Source organism: Eumetopias jubatus, unplaced genomic scaffold (assembly GCF_037043125.1).
Source record: "Eumetopias jubatus isolate StellerSeaLion01/CBP00866 unplaced genomic scaffold, mEumJub1_p1.0 scaffold_7, whole genome shotgun sequence".
NCBI classification, from domain to species: Eukaryota; Metazoa; Chordata; class Mammalia; order Carnivora; family Otariidae; genus Eumetopias; species Eumetopias jubatus.
This window is the reverse complement of record NW_028274813.1, coordinates 100115481-100137045: the sequence shown is the minus strand read 5'-3', so window position 1 is coordinate 100137045 and position 21565 is coordinate 100115481. Positions and strand designations below refer to the sequence as shown.

Here is a 21565-nt window from a genome sequence, read left to right as displayed (position 1 = left end):
CCCTACTTTGAATGGTAAAGAAATCCTGCTCTAATCTTCAGAATTTGTCTTCAATTTAGTATTGCAGGGTCTTCAACAGCATTACCCAGAACACACTTTAGGCATAAAATGTGACTGCCCTAACATTCCTAATTGTGTAACAGTGGATGAAATTAATCTCTCAAAATTACAATTCCCTTATGAATGATTTAGTAAACCTGGTGAATTACTCGGAAAGGAAGCCAGTCGGCGAGTCTAGGGCTTGAAAGCTGCTGGCCCCACGCCCCTCCTCCCTCCGCACCCCGCCCTGCCCTGGCAAGTCTTGAGTGGCGTGTGGGAGCAGGGGCTGGGCGGGGCCTCCTGGCCCACCCGCGTACTGTCATTTCCAGGTTCGGCGAGCACTTCCGGGTCGTGGGCGCAGCTCTGCAGCTCCTGCGGCGGCCGAAGAGGTGGTCGGGAAGTAGGTGCTTCCTGCTGGGCTGCTCGCTCCTCCGCTTCTGTCCGCTCCGCGGCGGGAAGCGCCTTCCCCACAGGTACTTGGTGAGCCGGGCCCGCGCTCCCTGTGTCCCAGAGGTGGGGCTGCGGTCAGTTGGGTCTTCGAGGGCTGCGCAGAGGGCAGGGGCTCAAGGTGGGCCCGTTACCGACTTCGCTGCGGGGATGGCCCCGTGGCCGGTACCCGCGAATGAAAAGTGCGGGAGGCGGCGGGAGGCGGTTGCGTCCTCTGGCGGGAGGTTTGTGGTCCACGGGGCGCCAGCCGAACGGTCCTGGGGGAGGTCCTCAGCCCAGCGCGGTATTTTTAGCCAGGTGAATGTCTTTACGCATCCAGGGTTGTGTTGTGTTGTGTTGTGTTGTGTTTTGGCCGAATATCAGGGGAGCGCATTCCGTGTCTCATTCCTATGCCTCTTCGCTTATTTGAAGTCTGCCTTAAACTTCAAGCCAGCTCCCACAGGGTAATGAATTTAAACAGGACTAGGACTACTGAGTTAATTCCGAATGTGGAACCCTTGTAATTTTCTAAACCGTAGAATGAACGAGCACGAAATTGACGCGGCGGATACCAGATCTAACAGATTTGAACATTTCATAAGGAATTTTTAAGAATCCAAGGTCTAAAGTCATTAAAGCAAGTAACTTGAACAAATTTTTAAATAACTTAGAGCTATTTTTTAAATTAGTATTTATTTACCGAGGTATAATTGACACAACATTAGTTTCAGGTTAGTGTTTTCGTTTTCTTCAGATAAATAGAAGCGGAATTGCTGGATCATTTGGTAGTTCTATTTTTAATTTTTTGAGGAACCTCCATACTGTTTTCCACAGTGTCTTCAGCAGTTTGCATTCCCGCCAACAGTGCACAAGGGTCCCATTTTCTCTACCTTCTCGCCAGCACTTATCTCCTGTCCTCTTGATAATAATAGCCATTACAACAGGTGTGAAGTGATATCTCATTGTGGTTTTAATTTGCATTTCCCTGATGATTCGTGGTGTTAAACATCTTTTCATCTGTCTGTTGTTGATCTGTATGTGTTCTTTGGAAAAATGTCCATTTGGATCTTCTGCCCATTTTTTAATCGGCTTGTTTACTGTTGAGTTGTATGAATTCTTTATGTATTTTGGGTATTAGCTTCTTATTAGATACATTATTTGCAAATAGTTTCTCCCATTCAGGGTTCCTTTGTTTTTGTTTTTTATGAACAACTATGTTTATTATCACTTTGAACCTCTTTATTTGGCTATATGCCTTGTGTTCAACATTCCAGTTTCACCTGACCTCTCACTTTAATATTTAACTCGTATTGTGTATTTAGCATATATCTCAAAGTCAATATTTTGAATGATTCAGACTTCTGTGTCTGTTTTACATCGACTCCCTCTACCATATCGTTCCCCCAACCCCTGCAACTACCTATCTGTTCTTTGAATCTACACGCTTGTTTTGTTTTTGTTTTTTTTCCTTTTTGGTTTTCAATTCCACATGTATCCAATATCATACGGTATATGCCTTTCTCTTTCTCACTTAACTTCATTTAATGATAATGCCCATGGTGTCTGTTCCTGTTATAAATGGCAAGATTTCATTCTTTTTATGGCTGAATAATATTCCATTGTAATATGGAATTACATATTACAATTCCATATTGTAATTGGATTACGATTACAGTTGTAATTGTACCACAGTTTATCCATTTTCTTTATCCATTGATGGACACTTAGGTTGCATATCTTTTGAGTTAGTGTTTTCATTTTGGGGGGGCTACTCAGTAGTGGAATTGCTGTATCATATGGTAGTTATGTTTTTAATTTTTTGAAGAACCTCCACACTGTTTTCCATAGTGGCTTTACCAATTTACATTCCCACCAGTAGTGCATAACGGTTCCCTTTTCTCCACATCCTCACCAACGCTTGTTATTTCCTGTCTTTTTGATAATAGCCATCCTAACAGATGTGAGGTGATACCTCATTGTGGTTTTGATTTGCATTTCCCTGATGATTAGTGATGTTGAGCATCTTTTCATGTGTCTGTTGGCCATCTGTATGTCTTCTTTGGAAAAATGTCTATTCAGATCTGCCAATTTTTAAATTGAGTTATTCTTTTGCTGTTGAGTTGTGTGAATTATATATTTTGGATATTAATTTCTTATATGATTTGCAAATATTTTCTTCCATTCAGTAGGTTGCCTTTTTGTTTTGTTGGTTTTCTTTGCTGTGCAGAAGCTTTTTAGTATGAGATAGTCCCACTTTTGTATTTTTGCTTTTTTTGATTTTGCTTCTGGTGTCAAATTAAAAAAATCATAGCACCCGTGTCAGGGAACTTACTGTAGCTGTGTTTTCTTTTGGAGTTTTATAGTTTCAGGTTTTACATTCAAGTCTTTGACCTGTTTTGAGTTGATTATTGTGCATAGTGTGTAAGTTTGTCCAGTTTAATTCTTCTGCATGTGTTTGTGCAGTTTTCTCAACATCATTTATTGGAGATACTGTCCTTTTCCCCATCAGATGGTCTTGACTTCTTTGTTGTAAATTCATTGAGCATCTGCATGGGTTCATTATGGGCTATTATGTTCTGTTGATGTGTGTGTCTGTTTTATGCCAGTATTATACTGTTTTGATTACTCTAGCTTTGTACTATTGTGGGATCAGGGAGCATGATTCCTCCAGCTTTGTTCTTTCTCAAGATCGCTTTGGCTATTGGAGGTTTGGTGGTTCCATACAAATTTTAGGATTGTTCTGTGTCTTTGAAAAATGCCGTTGGAATTTTGATAGGGATTGCATTGAATCTGTAAATTGCTTTGGGTAGTAAGGACATGTTAATAATATTAATTCTTCTAATCCATGAACATGGAATGTCTTTCCATTTATTTTGTCGTCTTCAGTTTCTCATTAATGTTTTGTAGTTTTCAACATACCGGTCTCTCACCTCCTTGCTTAAATTTCTTTCTAGGTATTTTGTTCCTTTTGATGCAGTTGCAAATGTGATTATTTTATTTCTGTGATAATTTGTTATTTTACTTTTTTCTTTCCAGTTTGGATGGCTTTTATTTCTATTTCTTGCCTAATTGTTCTGGAAGTACTTCCAGTACTTTGTCGAATATAATAGGGCAAGAGTCCTGTCTTGTTTGTGATCTCAGAGGAAAGGCTTTCAGCTTATCGCTATTGACTGTGATGTTAGCTATGGGCTTGTCCTCTGTGGCCTTTATTATGTTGAGGTATGTTCCCTCTAAATCCACTTTGTTTAGAGTTATCATAAATGAATGTTGAATTTTGTCAGATGCTTTTTCTGCATGTATTGAGATGATCATATGATTTTTATCCTTCATTTTGTTAATATGGTGTATCATATTGGCAGATTGAGGCTGTTGAACCATTCTTCTATCCTTCGAATAAATCCCCCTTGATCATGGTGTATGATCCTTTTAATGTATTGTTAAAATCAGTTTCCTAATATTTATTGAGGATTTTTGCATGTATATTCATCAGGGAAGTTGGCCTGCAATTTTTTTTTCTTGTGGCATTCTTGTCTGGTTTTGGTTTCAGGGTAATACTGGACTCTTAAAATGAGTTTGGAAAAGTTTATTACTCTTCTATTTTTATTTTAAAGATTTATTTATTTATTTGAGAGAGAGCACGAGACTAAGTGCCCAAGTTGGGGGAGGGGCAGAGGGAGAGAATCGTCAAGCAGGCTCCCCGCTGAGTGAGGAGCCCAGTGCAGGGCTCAATCCCATGACCCTCCTCTTCTATTTTTTGAAAGAGTTTGGGAACTGGTACTAATTCTTCTTTGAATGTTAGGTAGAATTTATCAGTGAAGCCATCTGATCCTGGACTTCTGTTTGTTGAGAAGTTTTTGTTTACTGATTAAATCTCCTTATGAGTAATCGGTGTATTCAGATTTTCTATTTCATCATTATTCAGTTCTGTGTTTTAAGGAATTAATTTCTTCTAGCTTGTCTAGTTTGTTGGCATGTAATTGTTCACAGCAGTCTCTTAAGATCCTTTCTATTTCTGTGATGTCAGTTGTAACATCTTTTTCATTTCTGGTTTATTTATTTGAATTTTTTTCCAGGTGAGTTTTACTAAAGACTTGTCAGTTTTATCTTTCCAAAGAGCCAGCTCTTTGTTTCATTGATAATTGTTAATTCTTTTAAATCTCTATTTCATCTCTATCTTATCTTTATTTTCTTCCTTCTGCTAATTTGGGGCTTCATTTATTTTGTGTGTGTATGTGTGTGTGTGCATGTGTTTAGTTCCTTGAGGTGTAAAGTTAGGTTGTGAGACTTTTCTTATTTCTCAAGGTAGACATTTATCAATATGAACTTCCCTCTTAAAACTGCTTTTAATGTATCCAACAAACTTTGATATATGTCCATTTTCATTTGTCTCAAGGCATTTTTTTCCTCTTTGATTTCTCCTTTGACCTATTGGTTATTCAGTAACATGTTGTATAATCTTCACACATTGCGAAATTTCTAGGTTTCTTTGTGTAATTAATTTTTAGTTTCATACCATTATGGTTGTCTAAGATGTTTATGATTTCAGTCCACCTAAATTCATTGGCTTGTTTTGTGGCCCAACCTATGATCTATCCTGGAGAATGTTGCATATGCACTTGAGAAGAATGTATATTCTGTTGCTTTTGGATGGAAGGTTCTGTATATATATGTTAAGTTCATCTGGTCTAACATGTTGTTCTAATACCGATGTTCCCTCACTAATTTTCTGTCTGGATGATCTATGCATTGATGTAAATGGAATATTGAAATCTCCTCCTATTATTGTATTGCTGTCTATTTATCCCTTTAGGTCTGTTAATATTTTCTCTGTATGTTTAGGTGTTCCTATGCTGAGTGCACAAGTATTTCCAAATGTTCTGTTTTGTGTTGGATGGACTCCTTTATCATTATGTGTCACCCATCTTGTCTCTTATTACAGTTTTTATGTTTAAGTCTATTTTTTTCTGATACAAGTATAGCTACATTCGCTTTCTTTTGGTTTCCATTTGCATGGAATATCTTTTTCCATCTCTTCACTTTCGATCTGCATGTGTTCTTAAATCTAAAGTGAATTTCTTATGGGCAGCATATAGATGGGCCTTGGTTTTTTTCGTTGTTTTTTTATGCATTCAGCCACTCTGTGTCTTTTGACTGGAGAATGTAGTGCATTTACAGTTAAAGTAATTATTAATAGGTATGTACTTACTGCCATTTTGTTAATTGTTTATTGGCTGTTTTTGTACTTCTCTTCTTTTCTTTTCTTGCTCTCTTTGTGGTTTGATGACTTTCTTTAGTGGTATCCTTTATCTTTTGTGTTTTTACTATAGGTTTTTGCTCTGTGATTACCGTAGGCTTACATATAACAATTTATGTCTATAATAGTCTTATTATTTTTAAGTATAAGTAACATACAGTGTTAGCATATCAATTTGACAATTTTATACATTACTCAGTCACCCTGATAAGTATAGTTACTGTCACCATACGATGTTATTACAATATTGTTGACTATATTCTCTTTGCTGTACTTTTCATCTCTGTGACTTATTTTATAACCGGAAGTTTGAACCACTTAATCCCCTTTATTTTGCCCATTCCTGCCACCTGCCTCCCTTCTGGCAACCACTAGTTCTCTATATTTAAGAGTCTGTTTTGTTTTGTTTAGAATCCACCTGTAGGTGAAATCATATGGTATTTTTCTTTGTCTGACTTATTTCACTTCCTGTAATACCCTCTGGGTTCATCAGTGTTGTCACAAATGGCAAGATACTCTTTTTTATGGCTGATTAATATTTCTTTGTATATATACACCACAGTTTTGTGGGGGGTTTTGAGTATAGTTGACAACAATGTTACATTAGTTTCAGGTGTACAACTTAGTGATTTGACAAGTTGATACACATTATGCTATGTTCACAAGTGTAGCGGCCATCTATCCTGTTACATTGCTTTTACAGTATCATTGACTATGTTCCTTATGTTGTGCCTTTTATTCCCGCAACTTACTCATTCCATAACTGGAAGCCTGTATCTCCCTCTCCCCTTCACCCATTTTATCCAACTCCTCACCCCTCTTCCCCCTGGCAACCATCAGTCTCTGTACTTACTGATCTGATTTTGCTTTTTGTTTATCCATTTGTTTGGTTGCATGTGTGTGTTTTTTTTTTTAATTTTTTGGTTCCACTTATGAGTAGAATCATATGGTATTTATCTTTCTCAGTCTGACTTAATTCATTTAGCATAATACAATCTAGCTCCATCCATGTTGTCTCCAATGGCATGATGCCATCCTTTTTTATGGCTGAGTAATAGTCCATTGTGTATATATACCACATTTTCTTTATCCATTTGTCTATGGACAGACACATGGGTTGCTTCCATATCTTGGCTGTTGTAAATAATGCTGCAGTAAACATAGGGGTGCATATATTTTTTCAAATTAGTGTTTTCTATTTTGGGGGGTGAATATATACTAGTGGAATTACTGGATTATATGGCATTTCTATTTTTATGTTTTTTGAGGCACCTCCATACTGTTTTCCACAGTGGCTGTCCCAATTTATGTTCCTGCCAACAGTACAAGAGGATTCCCTTTTCTCCACTTCCTCATCAACACTTGACATTTCTTGTGTTTTTGATACTAGTCATTCTGATAGATGTGAAATGAGATCTTGTGGTTTTGATTTGCATTTCCTGGACGATTAGTGATGTTGAGTATCTTTTCATTTGTCTGTTGGCCTCTTGTATGTCTTCTTTAGAAAGAGGTCTATGCAGGTCTTCTGCCTATTTTTTAACCAGATTATTTGATTTGTTGGTGTTAATAGAAGTTCTTCATATATTTTGGATATAAACCCCTTATCAGATATATCCTTTGCAGATATCCTCTCCCACTCACAAGGTTGCCTTTGGTTTTATTAATGGTTTCCTTTGCTGTGTAAAAGCTCTTTGTTTTGGTGTAGTCCCAGTAGTTTAATTTTTGCTTTTGTTCCCTATGCCTGAGGAGACCTATGCATAAATAAGTTGGTAGGGGTATTGTCCAAGAGGTCGGACTGCCTATGTTTTCTTCCAGGAGTTTTATGATTTCAGGTCTCACATTTAGGTCTTTAATCCATTTTCTGTTTATTTTTGTGTATGGTGTAAGAAAGTGGTCCAGCACCATTTATTTGAAGATACTCTTTTCCCCATTGTATATTCTTGCCTCCTTTGTGATAAGTTAATTGACCATATAAATGTGGGTTTATTTCTGGGCTCTCTATTCTATTCCATTGATTTGTCTGTTTTTTGCCAATACCATAATGTCTTAATTACTTTAACTTTGTAATGTAGTTTGAAATCAGGAAGCATGTTGCCTCCAGCTTTGTCTTTGTCAGGATTGCTTTGGCTATGTGGGTTTTTGTTGTTCCGTACAAATTTTAGGATTGTTTGTTGTAGTTCTATGAAGGGGATTGGAATTTTGATATGGATTGCATTGAACATGTAGATTGCTTTGGGTAGTATGGGGATTTTAACAATATTCTTCCAATCCATGAGCATGGAATATCTTTCCATTCATTTTTGTTGTCTTCAGTTTCTTTCTTTAGTATCTTACAGTGGTCAGTGTATAGGGCTTTCACCTTGGTTAAATTTATTTTTAGGTATTTTATTCTTTTTGATGCAATTGTAGATGGGATGGTTTTCTTAATTTCTCTGATAGTTCACTGTTAAATTATAACTCTTGTCTAGATAACTCTTAGACTGTTGTCAAATGAGTATGACACAAGTGTGTATCTCCATTGGGACCTCCTCTTGCCCTTTTTAACCCTCCCCCACCCACCCACATACTTAATTTTTGCCCTCATTAATTTACTCAACAGATATTTTATTTGGCTTCCATTATGAGTCAGTTACTGTTTGTTCTAGACACTTGCTTTACTTCAGTGAACAAAACAGACAAAAGTCCCTTTTGGAGGATGCAGGAAATAAACATAATTAAATAATGTGTTAGAAGGTGATGGTACCATCAAAAATACAGAGCAGGAAAAGGGGGATTAGGAAGTTCCAGAGTGGAGGTGGAAATTGGTATTTTAAGTATGGCCATCAGTTTAAGCCTCATTAAGTACATATTCTACTTGAAGGAATTAAAAGAACCAAGTGCATATCTGGAGGAAGAGTAGTCTAGGTAGAAAGATCAGCCTTTACAAAGGCTTACATAGGGAGGTACATGTCTGTCATGTTCTAAGAATAACATGGAAGGCAGTGTGTCTGTAGTAGGGTGAGAGCAAGGGAGAGATGGTAGATATGGTTGGAGAGATTATAGGTAGCCAGATTCTTGTAAGGATTGAGTGAAATGGAAGCCATGGGAGGTTTGGAGCAAAAAAGAGATATGGGCTGCTGGGTTGGGAGTAAAGTGTAGGGACAGTGTGGAAGCAGGGAAACCAATTAGAAAGCTATTTCAGTAATCCAGTGGCAGATGATCATAGCACAGACCAGGGTGATAACAATAGAAATGGTGAGAAATGGATGGATTCTGAATGCATTTTGAAGATAGAGTTTACAGGATTTGCTAGGGATTGGATGCGAAGGTGAGATGAGGGGAGTGGCGGATAATTTCAAAGGTTTATGCGTAAGCCCACAGAAGTATGGAGTTATATCAACTGAAATGGGAAAGACAAAAAATAAAGATGTTGAGTAAGCAGTTGGATCCAGGAGTGAGTTCCAAGGGCAAGGTATAGGAAAAGGATGAACCAGTGAGTTTAAGAGAACAACCCAAAAAGTGTGGTGTCCCAGAAGCTAAGCCAAGATCCTTTATCAGAGAGGAGGGAGTAATTAGCTGTGTCAAATGATTAAGTCTGGTGAGGACTGAAAATTTTGGATTAGCTTTACCAATGCCATTGGTGACCTTCACCATCTGTTTCTTTTGAGTGTTGGAGGCAAAAGCCTATGAGGAGTGAGTGAGGAGTATATAAGAGTGAAGAGTGAATATAAGAGAAAATGGGAGAAAAGGAATGAGAAGACAGTGAGTACAGACAACTCTTAGGAGCATTGCTGCACAGAGGAACAAAGGAACGCAGTGTAGCTAGTAAGGAAAGGGAGTCGAGACTTTTTTTGAAGATGGGAGAAGTAGCCACCTGTTTGCTGATGGCAATAATCCACAGAGATGAGAAATGTGATGGTGAGGGAGAGAAGGACTAATTCAGCTGTTGGAACAATATTCTTGAGTGTACTAGAGAGAATAGGCTTGATGTAGAGGTAGAAAGATTGTATTTGGATAACAGCATGGATAGTTTGGCTATTGTGACAGGCAGAGTGTATGTGGTTATAGGTATTGGTAGGTGGTTTGATACCGTTTTGAGAGTCTAGACGTTTTCATTGCTTCATTTTCCTCAGTAAAGTTGAAAACTTTGTATCACACTTAGACAAATTAACAATAACTGATAATAGCATTTATTACTTATTCAAGTTACTTATTCACTAATAAATACTTACTGAGTACATACTATATACTAGGCATTGTTCTAGATTGTAAATATATAACTGTGAACAAAAGCCCCCCTCCCTGCGGAACATCTATTTTAGTGGATGGAAACAATAAGCATGTATATGTCAGCTTCAATTAATGGTAAGAATTAAAATAAAGTAGTATAAGGGGGAAGAGAGGTAGTTCCTTTTTATAGGTTGGTCACAGAAGTTCTTTCTGAAGTGATATTTGAGCAGAGATCTGAATTAAATCAGGGAGTGAACCATGAAGGGATCTGGGAAGAACATTTGAAGCAAAAAGGACAGACAGTGCGAAGACCCTAAAGCAAGACTATCTTGCCATATTGAAAACCAGCAAGGGACCAGTATGACTGCAGCAGAGGGAATGAAGGAGTAAGGGGCAGAAGGTAAGTTCATCGAGGTAGTGGAGAACCCCGATCATACTGACCTTACAAATCATTAGAAGGACTTTTTAAATTCTGAAACAGGATGCTGCTATTGGAGGTTTTGAATAAATGAGTGATGTGGTTTGATTTATGTTTTAAAAGGCTCAGTGTGGCTGCTCTAGGGGCAGGGGTGTTAACAGGCATTTGTAGAAACGGGGAGACCTCTTACGGGGCTATCACAGTGATCTTGCTGGTAGATGATGGGGATTTGGTGGTAGTACTAGAGATGGTAAAAGTCAGCTTCGGCTATACTTAGAAGAGCTGAAAAGATTTACTGACAGATTAGATGCAGAGTGAGAGAGAAACTAATGCCGAATGTGAAATTTGGGGGGTGTCTTACCCTAGACCAGATTTACTGTTTACTAAAGTGGGCAAGGTGAGGGCAGAAAAGGTTTGGAGGACATGGTATCAGGAATTTGGTTTTTGACACATTTCATTTGAGCTACCTACTTGATATTTCCATTCAGTGGCAAGGAGGCAATTTTATATAGGGCAACAAGGGGAGAAGGACTGGGGATATACATTTGGGAGTCATCAGCAGATAGCCTAATACTAAGGGAGTAAAGCATCTAGAGAAGACCTAAGAAGCCTGAAAGGCACTCAGGTAGAAGTCAGGTACCTGCGGAGGGACCAGCCAAAGAAAACAAATACAGTAGTATCCAGTGAGTGGGGAGGAGAGAACGGAGTGTGGGGCTCCAAAAAGCCAAAGAAAAGATTTCAAGTGTTTGCAGGTATATAATGTGAAGACTGATAACTAGCCATTATTTTTGCTGATAACTCCCTGAATCTGTCTCCTGTCCATCTCTAAGCTGAAAGTGCCATGAGGTCAGGGATCTTGTGTATGACTTGTAGCTCAGTATTTGTTGAATCCATACTACTGCCACCCTACTCAAGCCCTCATCTCCTTCTCATCTTCCAGTACATTCTCCCTGGCATCCCTCCTGTTGTTACAAATACACCATGCCATCTTTTTCAGCTCCATCTCCTACCACTTCCTATTCATAATTACACCTTAATCCTGTGGAACAATTTATAGTTCTCTCTACAGACTGTATCATTTCATACTCCTGTGGCTTTACTCGTTCTGTTCTTTCAGCCTAAGATGATCTTCTGCCTTTGTTTGGCTGAAGTCTGGCTTAAAGAATCAGGAAGCTTTTGTTAACGAGTTCACTCAGTCCACAGGTAGCCTCCATCATACACTGTGTACATCTGTCACGGTGCTTATTCTTTATTGAGTTAAATACTGTTTTGTATATCTGTTACCCTCTGTAGAATATAAGTTTTTTAGAGTCCAGGAGCATATCCTTATTCATCTTCCCCTCTCTCCTGCCTATCGCAGTGCTGTCTTCTTGGTAAGCACTCCATAAATACCAAATGTTAAGGGGGAAAAAATGAAGCAGAGGGCATGCAAGTGTGAGCCAAAAGATTGTCTGGATCACTGGACTGACAGGAGAAAGGAATGGTAGTACACAGTAAATTGATTCTAGATTAGGTCAAAAGGCAGACTTTTAAAAGAGATGGTAAAGATGTACCTTTTAATAGATCTGTGCTTTGTATAAAGGAGTATAAATGCCTATGTCAGAATAACAAAAAATAGAAATTATATAGCAGTTTGCAATTAAGAGTTTGTGACAGCATATATTAGAATGTATGAAGTAGACTATATTACATTAGTGGTTTATCATGCTTAATATTTTCATATTAAATTTTTAGGACATCAATGCAAGCCTGAATAAGAAAAACAATTTCTTCCTTCTAAGCCATGGCATATCAGTTATACAGAAACACCACTTTGGGAAACAGTCTCCAGGAGAGCCTTGATGAGCTCATACAGGTGGGAGACTAAAACCAGCTTTTATTTAGAGGAGTCTATAATAAGTTTTGTTAGATCCCTTCTCTCAGGCAGAGAGCTAAGAGGTAAAGTATCTTAGAATCTTTGACCCAGCAAGTCAGTATTTATCCATCCTGACTACAGGGCATAAAATATAATGAAGATCAAATGACATAGTTTAACATGCCTAAACATAAAAATTGAGATGATTGGTTTTCTCTTATTTATAAGGCATAGTCTGTGTAGCTTTAAGGTAACTTTGGACAATTTGATAAAGTCTTTTGAGATTTAAATTTGAATTTATAGTTCAGCTTTAGGAGAAATAACCTTTTAAAATAAAGCTCATCTAAGAACATATTAAGTATTTCCATTTATTTTCATACAGTTGATGAGCTTTGATGAGTTTAGGTTTTTAAAAAAATAGATTACTAGGCCTGCATTTTTTTTTTTTTTTAAAGACCCTGCATTCTTTCAGTCTATCAAATGCCTCTTTCCAGACACTGTAAAGGAGTAATAGAGTTTTGTCCTGGCAGTGTAACATCACTGCATGTTTTCTTTTCAAAATTCTGTTTGTGTCAAGACAATGCAAGAAAATATTGTCAGGCTTTACTCCTTAATTGTCAGTATGGCAAAGAAGAAGGGAGTCTAGTTTAAGAGGCTCTCTGTTAACCTCAGTTAAATGTTAGATGATAATTCATACATATTTTGTCTTTAATGTCCTTTCCTAAGAAGATTTATGACCTTTACTTTTTCTCAGTCTCAACAGATCACCCCCCAACTTGCCCTTCAAGTTCTACTTCAGTTTGATAAAGCTATAAATTCAGCATTGGCGCAGAGGGTCAGGAACAGAGTCAATTTCAGGGTAAGGATATTTTCCTAAATCTAGAAGCTTGCACCAGTGGTTGTTAACAACAGTGCTTTTTAGGACCCCTATATATTTATGAATTCTAATAGGAAGCGATGGTTTAATCAAATATTGGAGTTTGTTTTATAATTATACTTTACTTTTAAATGACTTCTATACTAAGTTTATCCACTTAATGTGAGAGAGAATTGTTTTTAGATTTTTATTCCATTGTTTCACAAATCAGCCTATGTATGTTTCGCTGCCTTCCCTGAAGAGTTAACTGAGATTGCAAACGCCCAAACCATTACCTGCAGGATTGAAGGTAAGTGACAGAGTAGTCCCTAAAGCTCACTTATGTTTTTCAAACACAGATATTGCCTCCCACCTACTCTTATGAAGACCTGAACTGGTGGTAGGTAATGATCTGTTCTGATAGCTTGATCTCATTTGAACAGTAATCCCAAACTGAACAAAAGATGGTAAATTCAAATTAAAGGCCCATTGAAAGTATCATGGTGAATAGAAGTAATTTTACCACATTGATATTGATGGAGTCAGATATATATAATCAAATATCCCTGTACACTGTTATATAATATTTATGCTTATGTTGTTTTAAGGGATACCATAAAGTAGAAATCAAAAGGTTACAGTATATGAAAAGAACATAGAGGTTAATTTGTTTTTAAGAGCATAGTGTTTGGGGGTTTCTTAAAAAAATTTTAAATTTATTTAAAATTTATTCAACAAACATTTCGAGGCCTGTTACAAACCAGGCATTGCTGTGAATATTGGGTTGGCAGAGAACGAATTTAGTGAAGGGATAAAGTCTGCATGTATGTTATATAATAAGTCTCTTACTAATTTCATATGCTTAAAAGTTATCTGGAGTAAAATGTATCTTTGTAAAATTTTACCAATAGATTCTTGAATTTTTAACAGTAACTATTCTGGCAAAAGTAGTTTGCTGTTTTGTATAACTATGTGTGCAAATCTGCCAAGACGCTTTAATTTGAAATTGATCCATATTGATACCTAATAGTTTTCTAATTATATTATTGTCGGTTTCCAGTTTGGATCTATTTAGCTAAAGTTAAACATAATTGGACATTTGCATTTCTCTTGTGTAGTGTTTTGTAAGTTTGTCTGTTTTCCAAAAGCTAGAAATAATTAGTTTTTGAGCAGATCTGACTTTACCATTCTTGTTTTTTTTCTTTTCCTACTGTTTTAAGCCCAGGCTTTCATTACCTGCCTCTCCCATTACAGCAGACTTGATCAATTTTAAGTCCAGAATGTTTGCAAATAACCTGTTTTGTTTGGTGGGACATATTACAAAGGCAGAAGAGATCACACATTAATAATTTCTAATTTTCAAAGGCATTTTGCTAGATCATATTTAAATCTGTATTGTTTGTAGTAATTTTTACTGGCCTGACGGCCCATTGAAACAATCTTAGGTAACATGGTAAATTTTGCTTTAAATCCTCATATGAATTTCATATAACTGAGATCATTTAGTAGAATCTTAAAGGGGAAAAAAATCTCCTTGAGTATGAGAATTAAGATTTTAATAATTTCTATGTTAAAATTTATTAGCAAAAAAAGTCAAAATACATGTTTACCGAGGACCTTGAACTAATTTTTAGGGAAAACATTCATATTGAACTAGTCACTTAAAGAGTCAGCGTATGCTTTTGATAGAATGTATGCTGGCAGGTAAGAGTAACAGTTACTTAATATTAAAGTACTAAACTTCAGATAGTAATTAAGGAAGCATTAAAAGATTTAGTGGCCAAGAAAAATCACCCTTCTGAATTCCCTATTCCATTTCTATAATTAACATGCATTAAAATATTCTAACTGCAAGAATGTTGCCCAGTTATAGATTAATGTTAAAAAAAAAGTATTTATTAAAGGTGCATTTAAGATAATCAGTTACTTGACCAAAGCCAAATGTCATGTTTTAATATTTAAAACGTTCCCTCCAATACTTTTTTAAATAAAATTTTTGATTCTTGAGATACTAGATTATGACTTTCTCATGAAGACAGCGAAGAAGATATTTAAATAACTAAACATGTTGTAATATTTTATATTTATTAGGGATTCTAGCTCACGAAACAATTCTAAAGAGAGAGGTGACTCAGTCAGTTAAGCCTCTGCCTTCAGCTCAGGTCGTGGTCCTGGGATGAGCCCTGCCTCGGAGCCTGCTCGTCCCTCTTTCTCTTCCTCTCCCCCCGCCCCCACCGTGCTCGTTCAAATTAAAAAAGAAAAAAATTCTTAAAAGATTCTATCATCATCTGATTTCTTCTTGTGTTCACATTTTATTAAGCTTTTGTTGGCTCAAGAGTTACCTAGCCAATGAGCTCTCTTAATTATGTTGTCTATTTTAATCTAAATATTAGAAAGCATTTAATATAGCAATAAAATAAGTGAAACATACTTATATAACTAACAGAATTTCAACATATTTGGAAGTGAATGTTCCCACACTAAGCATAAATCCCAATGATTATTGGCATAGCTGTCACTAATTGGATATGACAATAACATTACACACAAGTTTAGGGATGCTAGAAATGAACATTAAAATTGGCATTTGGCGGGCGCCTGGGTGGCTCAGTTGGTTAAGCGACTGCCTTCAGCTCAGGTCATGATCCTGGAGTCCCGGGATCGAGTCCCGTATCGGGTTCCCTGCTCAGCAGGGAGTCTGCTTCTCCCTCTGACCCTCTCGTGCTATCTCTCATTCTCTCTCTCTCAAATAAATAAATAAATAAAAATCTTAAAAAAAAAAAAATTGGCATTTGGCTGTGTAGCCTTCCAAAGGCTCAGACTGTAGCTAATGAGATCTGTTTTTTTTTTTTGTAATAATTCTTTGTTAACCCAACATGTCTTACGTGGTTTTCCATGCATTAATCTTACCACTCCACTGAAACTTTCTTGCCATATTATTGCTAAACCTAATGCATAATTTGTGATATTATTGATTAGTCTCTGTTGAAACCCATACTTCCCTTGAAACCATACTATCCTAGCTTCCTTTCTCTGACCCCTCTCTTTCTCAGACCCTTTGTAGTTTAATTGTTGGTATTCCTTAGGTTTAGCTAGGGATCCACATATTCTCCTTGAATGAATGAATCCAGCCCTGTGGCTCTAAAGTCAATAGGCCTATGCTCCTGGGCTTTCTTCCACACACCAGCTGCTTTTTTCACATGGTGATTTAGATCTCAAACTCAATAAGTTTCAAATTTATCAGACTGGCTTTTCCTATGATTGCACTGTTATTGGAGCCAGAATCTTGAGAGAGAACAAATTTTGTCTCCCCACCATAGCCAGTTGGTTGTCAAGTCCTATCAGGAATTTTTTTTTTTTTTTTTTTTTAAGATTTTACTTATTTTAGAGAGAGTGGGAGAGGAGCAGAGGGAGAGGGACAAGCAGACTCCACACCCAGCCTGGAGCCAGACACAGGGCTGAATCCCACGACCCTGAGATCATGACCTGAGCAGAAATCAAGAGTCAGATGCTTAACCAGCTGTGCCCCTCTCTGCACTTCTATAGACCTCTTCGCTGCTATAGTAAAGCCACTCTCACCTCACATTCAGCGCCCCCCCCCACCCATCAGTTCTTCATGTTATCATGAGAAGTGCAAATCTGTTACTACTCTGCTCAAAATCCTTCATTGACCTAAGACTTTTAGGATACAGCAAAAGCTTTCTAAGGTTCTCCAGAATCTCCTTCCCCTTGGGACCTCCTGACACAGTTGACTTTTACTCATTTTTCAAAACTCAAACTTCAGTTTGTGAGAGAAGCCTTCTGTGCCCCATACCCTTGGGTGCCCCTAGCTTATTACTCTTTCATAATACTGCTATTGTTTTAATGCTCTCCTTTAAGCTTGTTGATGACAGGAATCATATTTAGTATCCTCAGAGCCTAGCATAGTCCAACAAATAGTACTCATATTTTTAAAATTGTGTTAAGTCATTCATAGCATCATAGTTTCCCTGATCATTCTCACTTGATAGAACATTTAGATAGACTGTAGTTTTTACTATTATGGGTAACACTGCAGAGAATGTTTTTCTGAATTGAAGGTTTAGGGCATACAGATCTCTTAGCAAACACTAAATTTCATTTGTGAAGATTCCGTGTGTATGTATGTCTCAAGTTTTGATTGTATTCAGTTGGTGTCTATCCCTGCACTTTCACCCCATTCTTCAAAAATTTCCTTTTAATGTTTAAGCAATTATCCCTGCTCCTAAAAAAAAAACAGAATAACTTTTTATCAGTTGCACAGGACAGTAATATTGTAGTTTCTGTGGCTAATACAGTAATTCATCTGAGGGAAGCACAGCGTTAAAATTAAATGTTTCTGGGTAGTCCCTGCTTCTGTACAAGTTCGGAGAGTTAACACATACAATAAAATGCAGTTGATCCTTGAACAACATGGGTTTGAACTTCAGGGACCCACTTACAGATTTTCTCAATAAATACAGTCCTGTAAAAGGTATTTTCTCATGATTTTCTTAACTTTTTTCTGTAGCTTTATTGTAAAAATACAGAATATAATGCATAGAATGTTACAAAATGTGTTAATTGACTGTTATTGGTGTAACATTACACACAATAGCCTATTAATCGTTAAATTTGGGTGGAATCAAAAGTTGTGTGTGGATTTTCTTAGAGAGGTGAACTTTTATCGTGTTCCCACAAGAGGGCAGTAGAAGTACAAATTCAAATTTCCTTTCAACTTTTCTTCGCCTTTCAGGTAAGTAATTTGCAGACTCTTAACAGTGCTGAAAGTAGTCTGCTAACTGCAGTATTTAACTCTTAGTAAATTTATCTAGGGTGTTTTTTTTTAAGTGATAGAATGAAAAAGAATTAGGTAGTTGGTAGCTGAGTTCTCAAATTGCTTTGGGGAAAAAAATGACTTCATGGTATGTCTAAATGTTTTGTTTTAAAGGGCTCTCTAAATACATACAGATTCTGCGATAACGTGTGGACTTTTGTTTTGAATGATGTTGAATTCAGAGAGGTGACAGAACTTATTAAAGTGGATAAAGTGAAAATTGTAGCCTGTGATGGTAAAAGTAAGTGTTTACTTAATTACTGTGAAAGCAAAGCTACTTGAAATCTTGTTTTTGGGAGTCTTTAGAAAATCTTTGTCTGAAATTATGGGGGGGAAATGGCTTCCATCTCAGCTGGATTCGGAATTCCAAATCTCAATTCTCAAACAGTCCTCTTAATGACTTTAGGTGTGAACATTTCACAGGACACATAGACTGCTTCCACAGATTGAATTTGTGTGAGTTACAAATAAGCAAGTTAAGGGATTTTTTCTCCTATGTCAGTTGCAAATTTGAAATTTATCCTAGTTTCTGTGTTGCTGGATGCCTATACATTTTATATTTTTAAAGTAATCACTTAAAAGATTTTAAAATAACCATAAGAACCTTATCAGGTATAATGGTAAATATCCATTCCTGATCTATTACATCTGTGCAGATATTTGTTTAAGTCAAATGTTTCAAAAACTATACATCTTTCTCTTCCATGATTAGTTATTTCCTTTTTGCTAATTATATTTTAAATATATTTTTACTTTGATTTGAACCATTTGTGTCTAAACAGCTGTCCTAAAATTAAATAGAGAAGACTATTACTAAGAAGGGGAGTTTTGAAAAGCAAAAGAAAATGTAGAAATACCCTAAATTTCTCAGATTATTTGGTTTTATGTATTTTGGGTTGCAAAAGAAATAGCTAATCAATGAAAAAATTTAAAGAGGACAGAAAAGCACACAGAAGAAAAGCATAATTTGTAACACCATCTGGAGATAACATCACTTAATATTTTATTATATAACTTTCTAGTCTTATCTGTTTTTACAGTGATATACATGTGTACACATTTGCAAATACATCATTTTTCATGGCTGTATAAAATTATACTTTTGGCCTTTTTTTTTTAAGAACTAGTCTCTTCCGGAGATCAGAAAGTCTCCAAAATTAGCAACACTTCAATGACTTATACTTTTCAGAAGGTTAGCTAGGAGTAATCATTCTAAGAACTTAAAGCAAAGATGACTTTTTAACTTTGTTTCCTTGCTATAATGACAGAAAAGATATATGTAATTTTATAGTTCTGGATTACAAGATGATAACATTTCTGCATGTCAGATAATGTATACTTGTTTCATATTTTTCTTATAATTTAGGCTAATAGCATCCTCATAACCCTGAGATTTTTTACTAGACTGTGGAATTTGGGCATTAATTCATAACTTCTGTATCTATCAAAGCAAGTTAATGATGTAGACCAGTACTATTCAGTAAAAAATGTTCTCTGTCTGTATTTTCCAGTAGCCACATATGGCTCTTAAGCATTTGAAATGTGTTAGGGCAACTAAGAAATTTAATGTTTTATTTTTTATTTAATTTTATCAGTTAGCTAAATAACCGCACGTAGCTAGCCAGTGGCTACCATGTTGGACAGCAGATACTCTTGCCTGAAGATGCAAGATTGTTTTTTTTCAAAATTCAGGAGATGAAAAGTAGCAAATCAGCCTTACCTATTGCCATAGCTTCTGAGAAGTTTGCCCTGCTTCCCGCACATAGTATTAACTGATCTCGAAGAAAAAACTGTTGAGTATTCAAGAGAAGCTTCGATTGTATTCCATGTATTCTGTCAGCAGAAAAGAATACAATCTTAGAATGTTTTCTTTTCAAAATTAAAATATAAAAAGTTTGGCATTTGAAAGTAGAAGTTTAAGTAACTGAGAAACTTCCATTCCTTAGTGACCAGATAAATGGAGTGCTACTATGAAATAAGCCCATTTTCTCTAAAAGTCAGCTTTCTGAAATAGGAAGAGTGATAGTGGCTAGAATTTTGGTCTGTATCTCACCAGGAATTAAAATAACAATTTTCTTCAGATTATATATGTAATGGTCCTTTGTGGTTTAAAATTTGGGGACAGTAGAGGACCTAAGGGAAAAAATGGTCATGTAGTACCTCTAGGAACCAAACCAGTATAACTTACATAATGAACCAAGTAATACAATTTGGTTTTTCAATAGCATAAATATGGAGAGCTAAGAATTATCTTCTCACCTGTGCCTTAAAAGGAAAGGTATTTAAGTTCTCAGGGCAGTTCCTTGATCAGCCTTCTCTTCTTCCCCATCCTTCACACCAACACCACCATTAGTTCCTGTTTTAGTTTTTAAAAATATTCTCAAAATATTTAAATTTTAAGTTGCTCCTTGAATTTACTCTTTCTCTCCTCTGTTTCCTAGATACTGGCTCCAATACTACAGAATGAATTGAAAAAAAAAAATGGCTTTTTTAACGCCATCTTCTGTTATTATTCATCGCTTTTTTGAAGAGAAGCATAGAAGAGACTTTTTTTTTATTTATTCTGGCATCGCAGAAATGACTACACTGTGTTATATATACTATCAGAATTCCAATAGAAAGCCTATAACTCTAGCCTCTTACATTACCTTTTCAGCATGAAGAAACAGAAGTTTTTTTTAATAACAAACATTGTTGCCTTCCTAAGAACATTCTTGAATAAACTCATTTTAAAACTCAGTGTGAGTAATAAGTGGTAGAGCTATTAAGCTAGCAATATGAAGAGATTAGATAAGCATGTTGAAAGCGCACCATCTTCCTTACAAAGGAAATTAGGAAATGAATTCTTTTCAGTAAAGGGAAATTAGTTTCATCAGGGCCAAACCAAATTCTGGATTGGGATATGTCTTTTTTAAAAATATAAAACCAATCATTGGTGTGAAAGACCTAAGTACAACTCCATTAGGAAAAGTTAGACAATCTTTACACAGCTTCCATAACCAACACAAAACTAAAAAACCTAGCAACATAAAATAGTCTCCACATGACATGTAAATAATTTCTTAAGCTGGCCCTATTGGTCATATTTCATACATTTTAAAACTATCTACATCTTAACAGTAGACTGCCAATAAAAAGTCCTACTGAATATATGCCATATCTTTGTGTACTTGAAGGAAAAAAGTTTTCCTTGTTTGTCAGTCTGGGTAATATCTAATGAAGAACATGGCTTTTCTAAAATATCGGGCACCGGGTAGTTAAGTCACCGAAATTCAGCAGCTGACTATAGAGGAGTCAAGACCAACTATTTTTAATAAGGATCTGACACTGTTTATCATTTAGTGAGGGTAGGTTCTTGACAGTCCCATCCTGTGGTCACCTGCAGTTAGTGTGCCAAAGCTACAATGGGATGAAAAATTACCTTTTTCTCGATCTGAAAGATAATGCTGCTGAGAGATAATTGAGTTGTCAGTAATCTTTAGCAAAACAGCTTTTTATAAACCTATTAAAATGTTAAATAGGTCTTTGTATTACACATAGTCCCCGTTTTTGCATGTGTAGAAGCACATTATATAACAAGTGTCATTTTTAAGCAACCAGTGCTCAAGTCTGATCGATTTAGCAGCACAGACTTTGTAAAGTAATAGCAAGCATAACTAACTATTATGAGTGAG

At 36.3% G+C, this 21565-nt stretch overlaps 1 protein-coding gene across 2 annotated transcripts; it reads left to right on the top strand.

Annotated features, from left to right (window-relative positions):
• The first annotated feature begins 380 nt into the window (after positions 1–380).
• GTF2A2 (general transcription factor IIA subunit 2) lies at positions 381–20630 on the top strand. 2 transcript variants are annotated; one of them, XM_028100127.2, is made up of 6 exons: positions 381–512; positions 10177–10328; positions 12081–12201; positions 12956–13060; positions 18006–18132; positions 20333–20630. In XM_028100127.2, the coding sequence occupies exons 3-6, from the start codon at positions 12130–12132 to the stop codon at positions 20356–20358; spliced, it is 330 nt and encodes a 109-aa protein (XP_027955928.1). In that variant the 5' UTR covers positions 381–512; positions 10177–10328; positions 12081–12129; the 3' UTR covers positions 20359–20630. The 2 variants fall into 2 exon arrangements, with proteins under 2 accessions (XP_027955928.1, XP_027955927.1); XM_028100126.2 differs by lacking the exon at positions 10177–10328.
• Positions 20631–21565: the final 935 nt, after the last annotated feature.

Bases quoted from the DNA above. Each gene is read 5' to 3' on its own strand.
- GTF2A2 (XM_028100126.2), top strand. From the start codon at position 12,130: ATGGCATATCAGTTATACAGAAACACCACTTTGGGAAACAGTCTCCAG. The intron at 12,202-12,955 runs GTGGGAGACTAA...ACTTTTTCTCAG, and splicing joins GCCTTGATGAGCTCATACAG to TCTCAACAGATCACCCCCCA. The intron at 18,133-20,332 runs GTAAGTGTTTAC...TCTGTTTCCTAG, and splicing joins TGTAGCCTGTGATGGTAAAA to ATACTGGCTCCAATACTACA.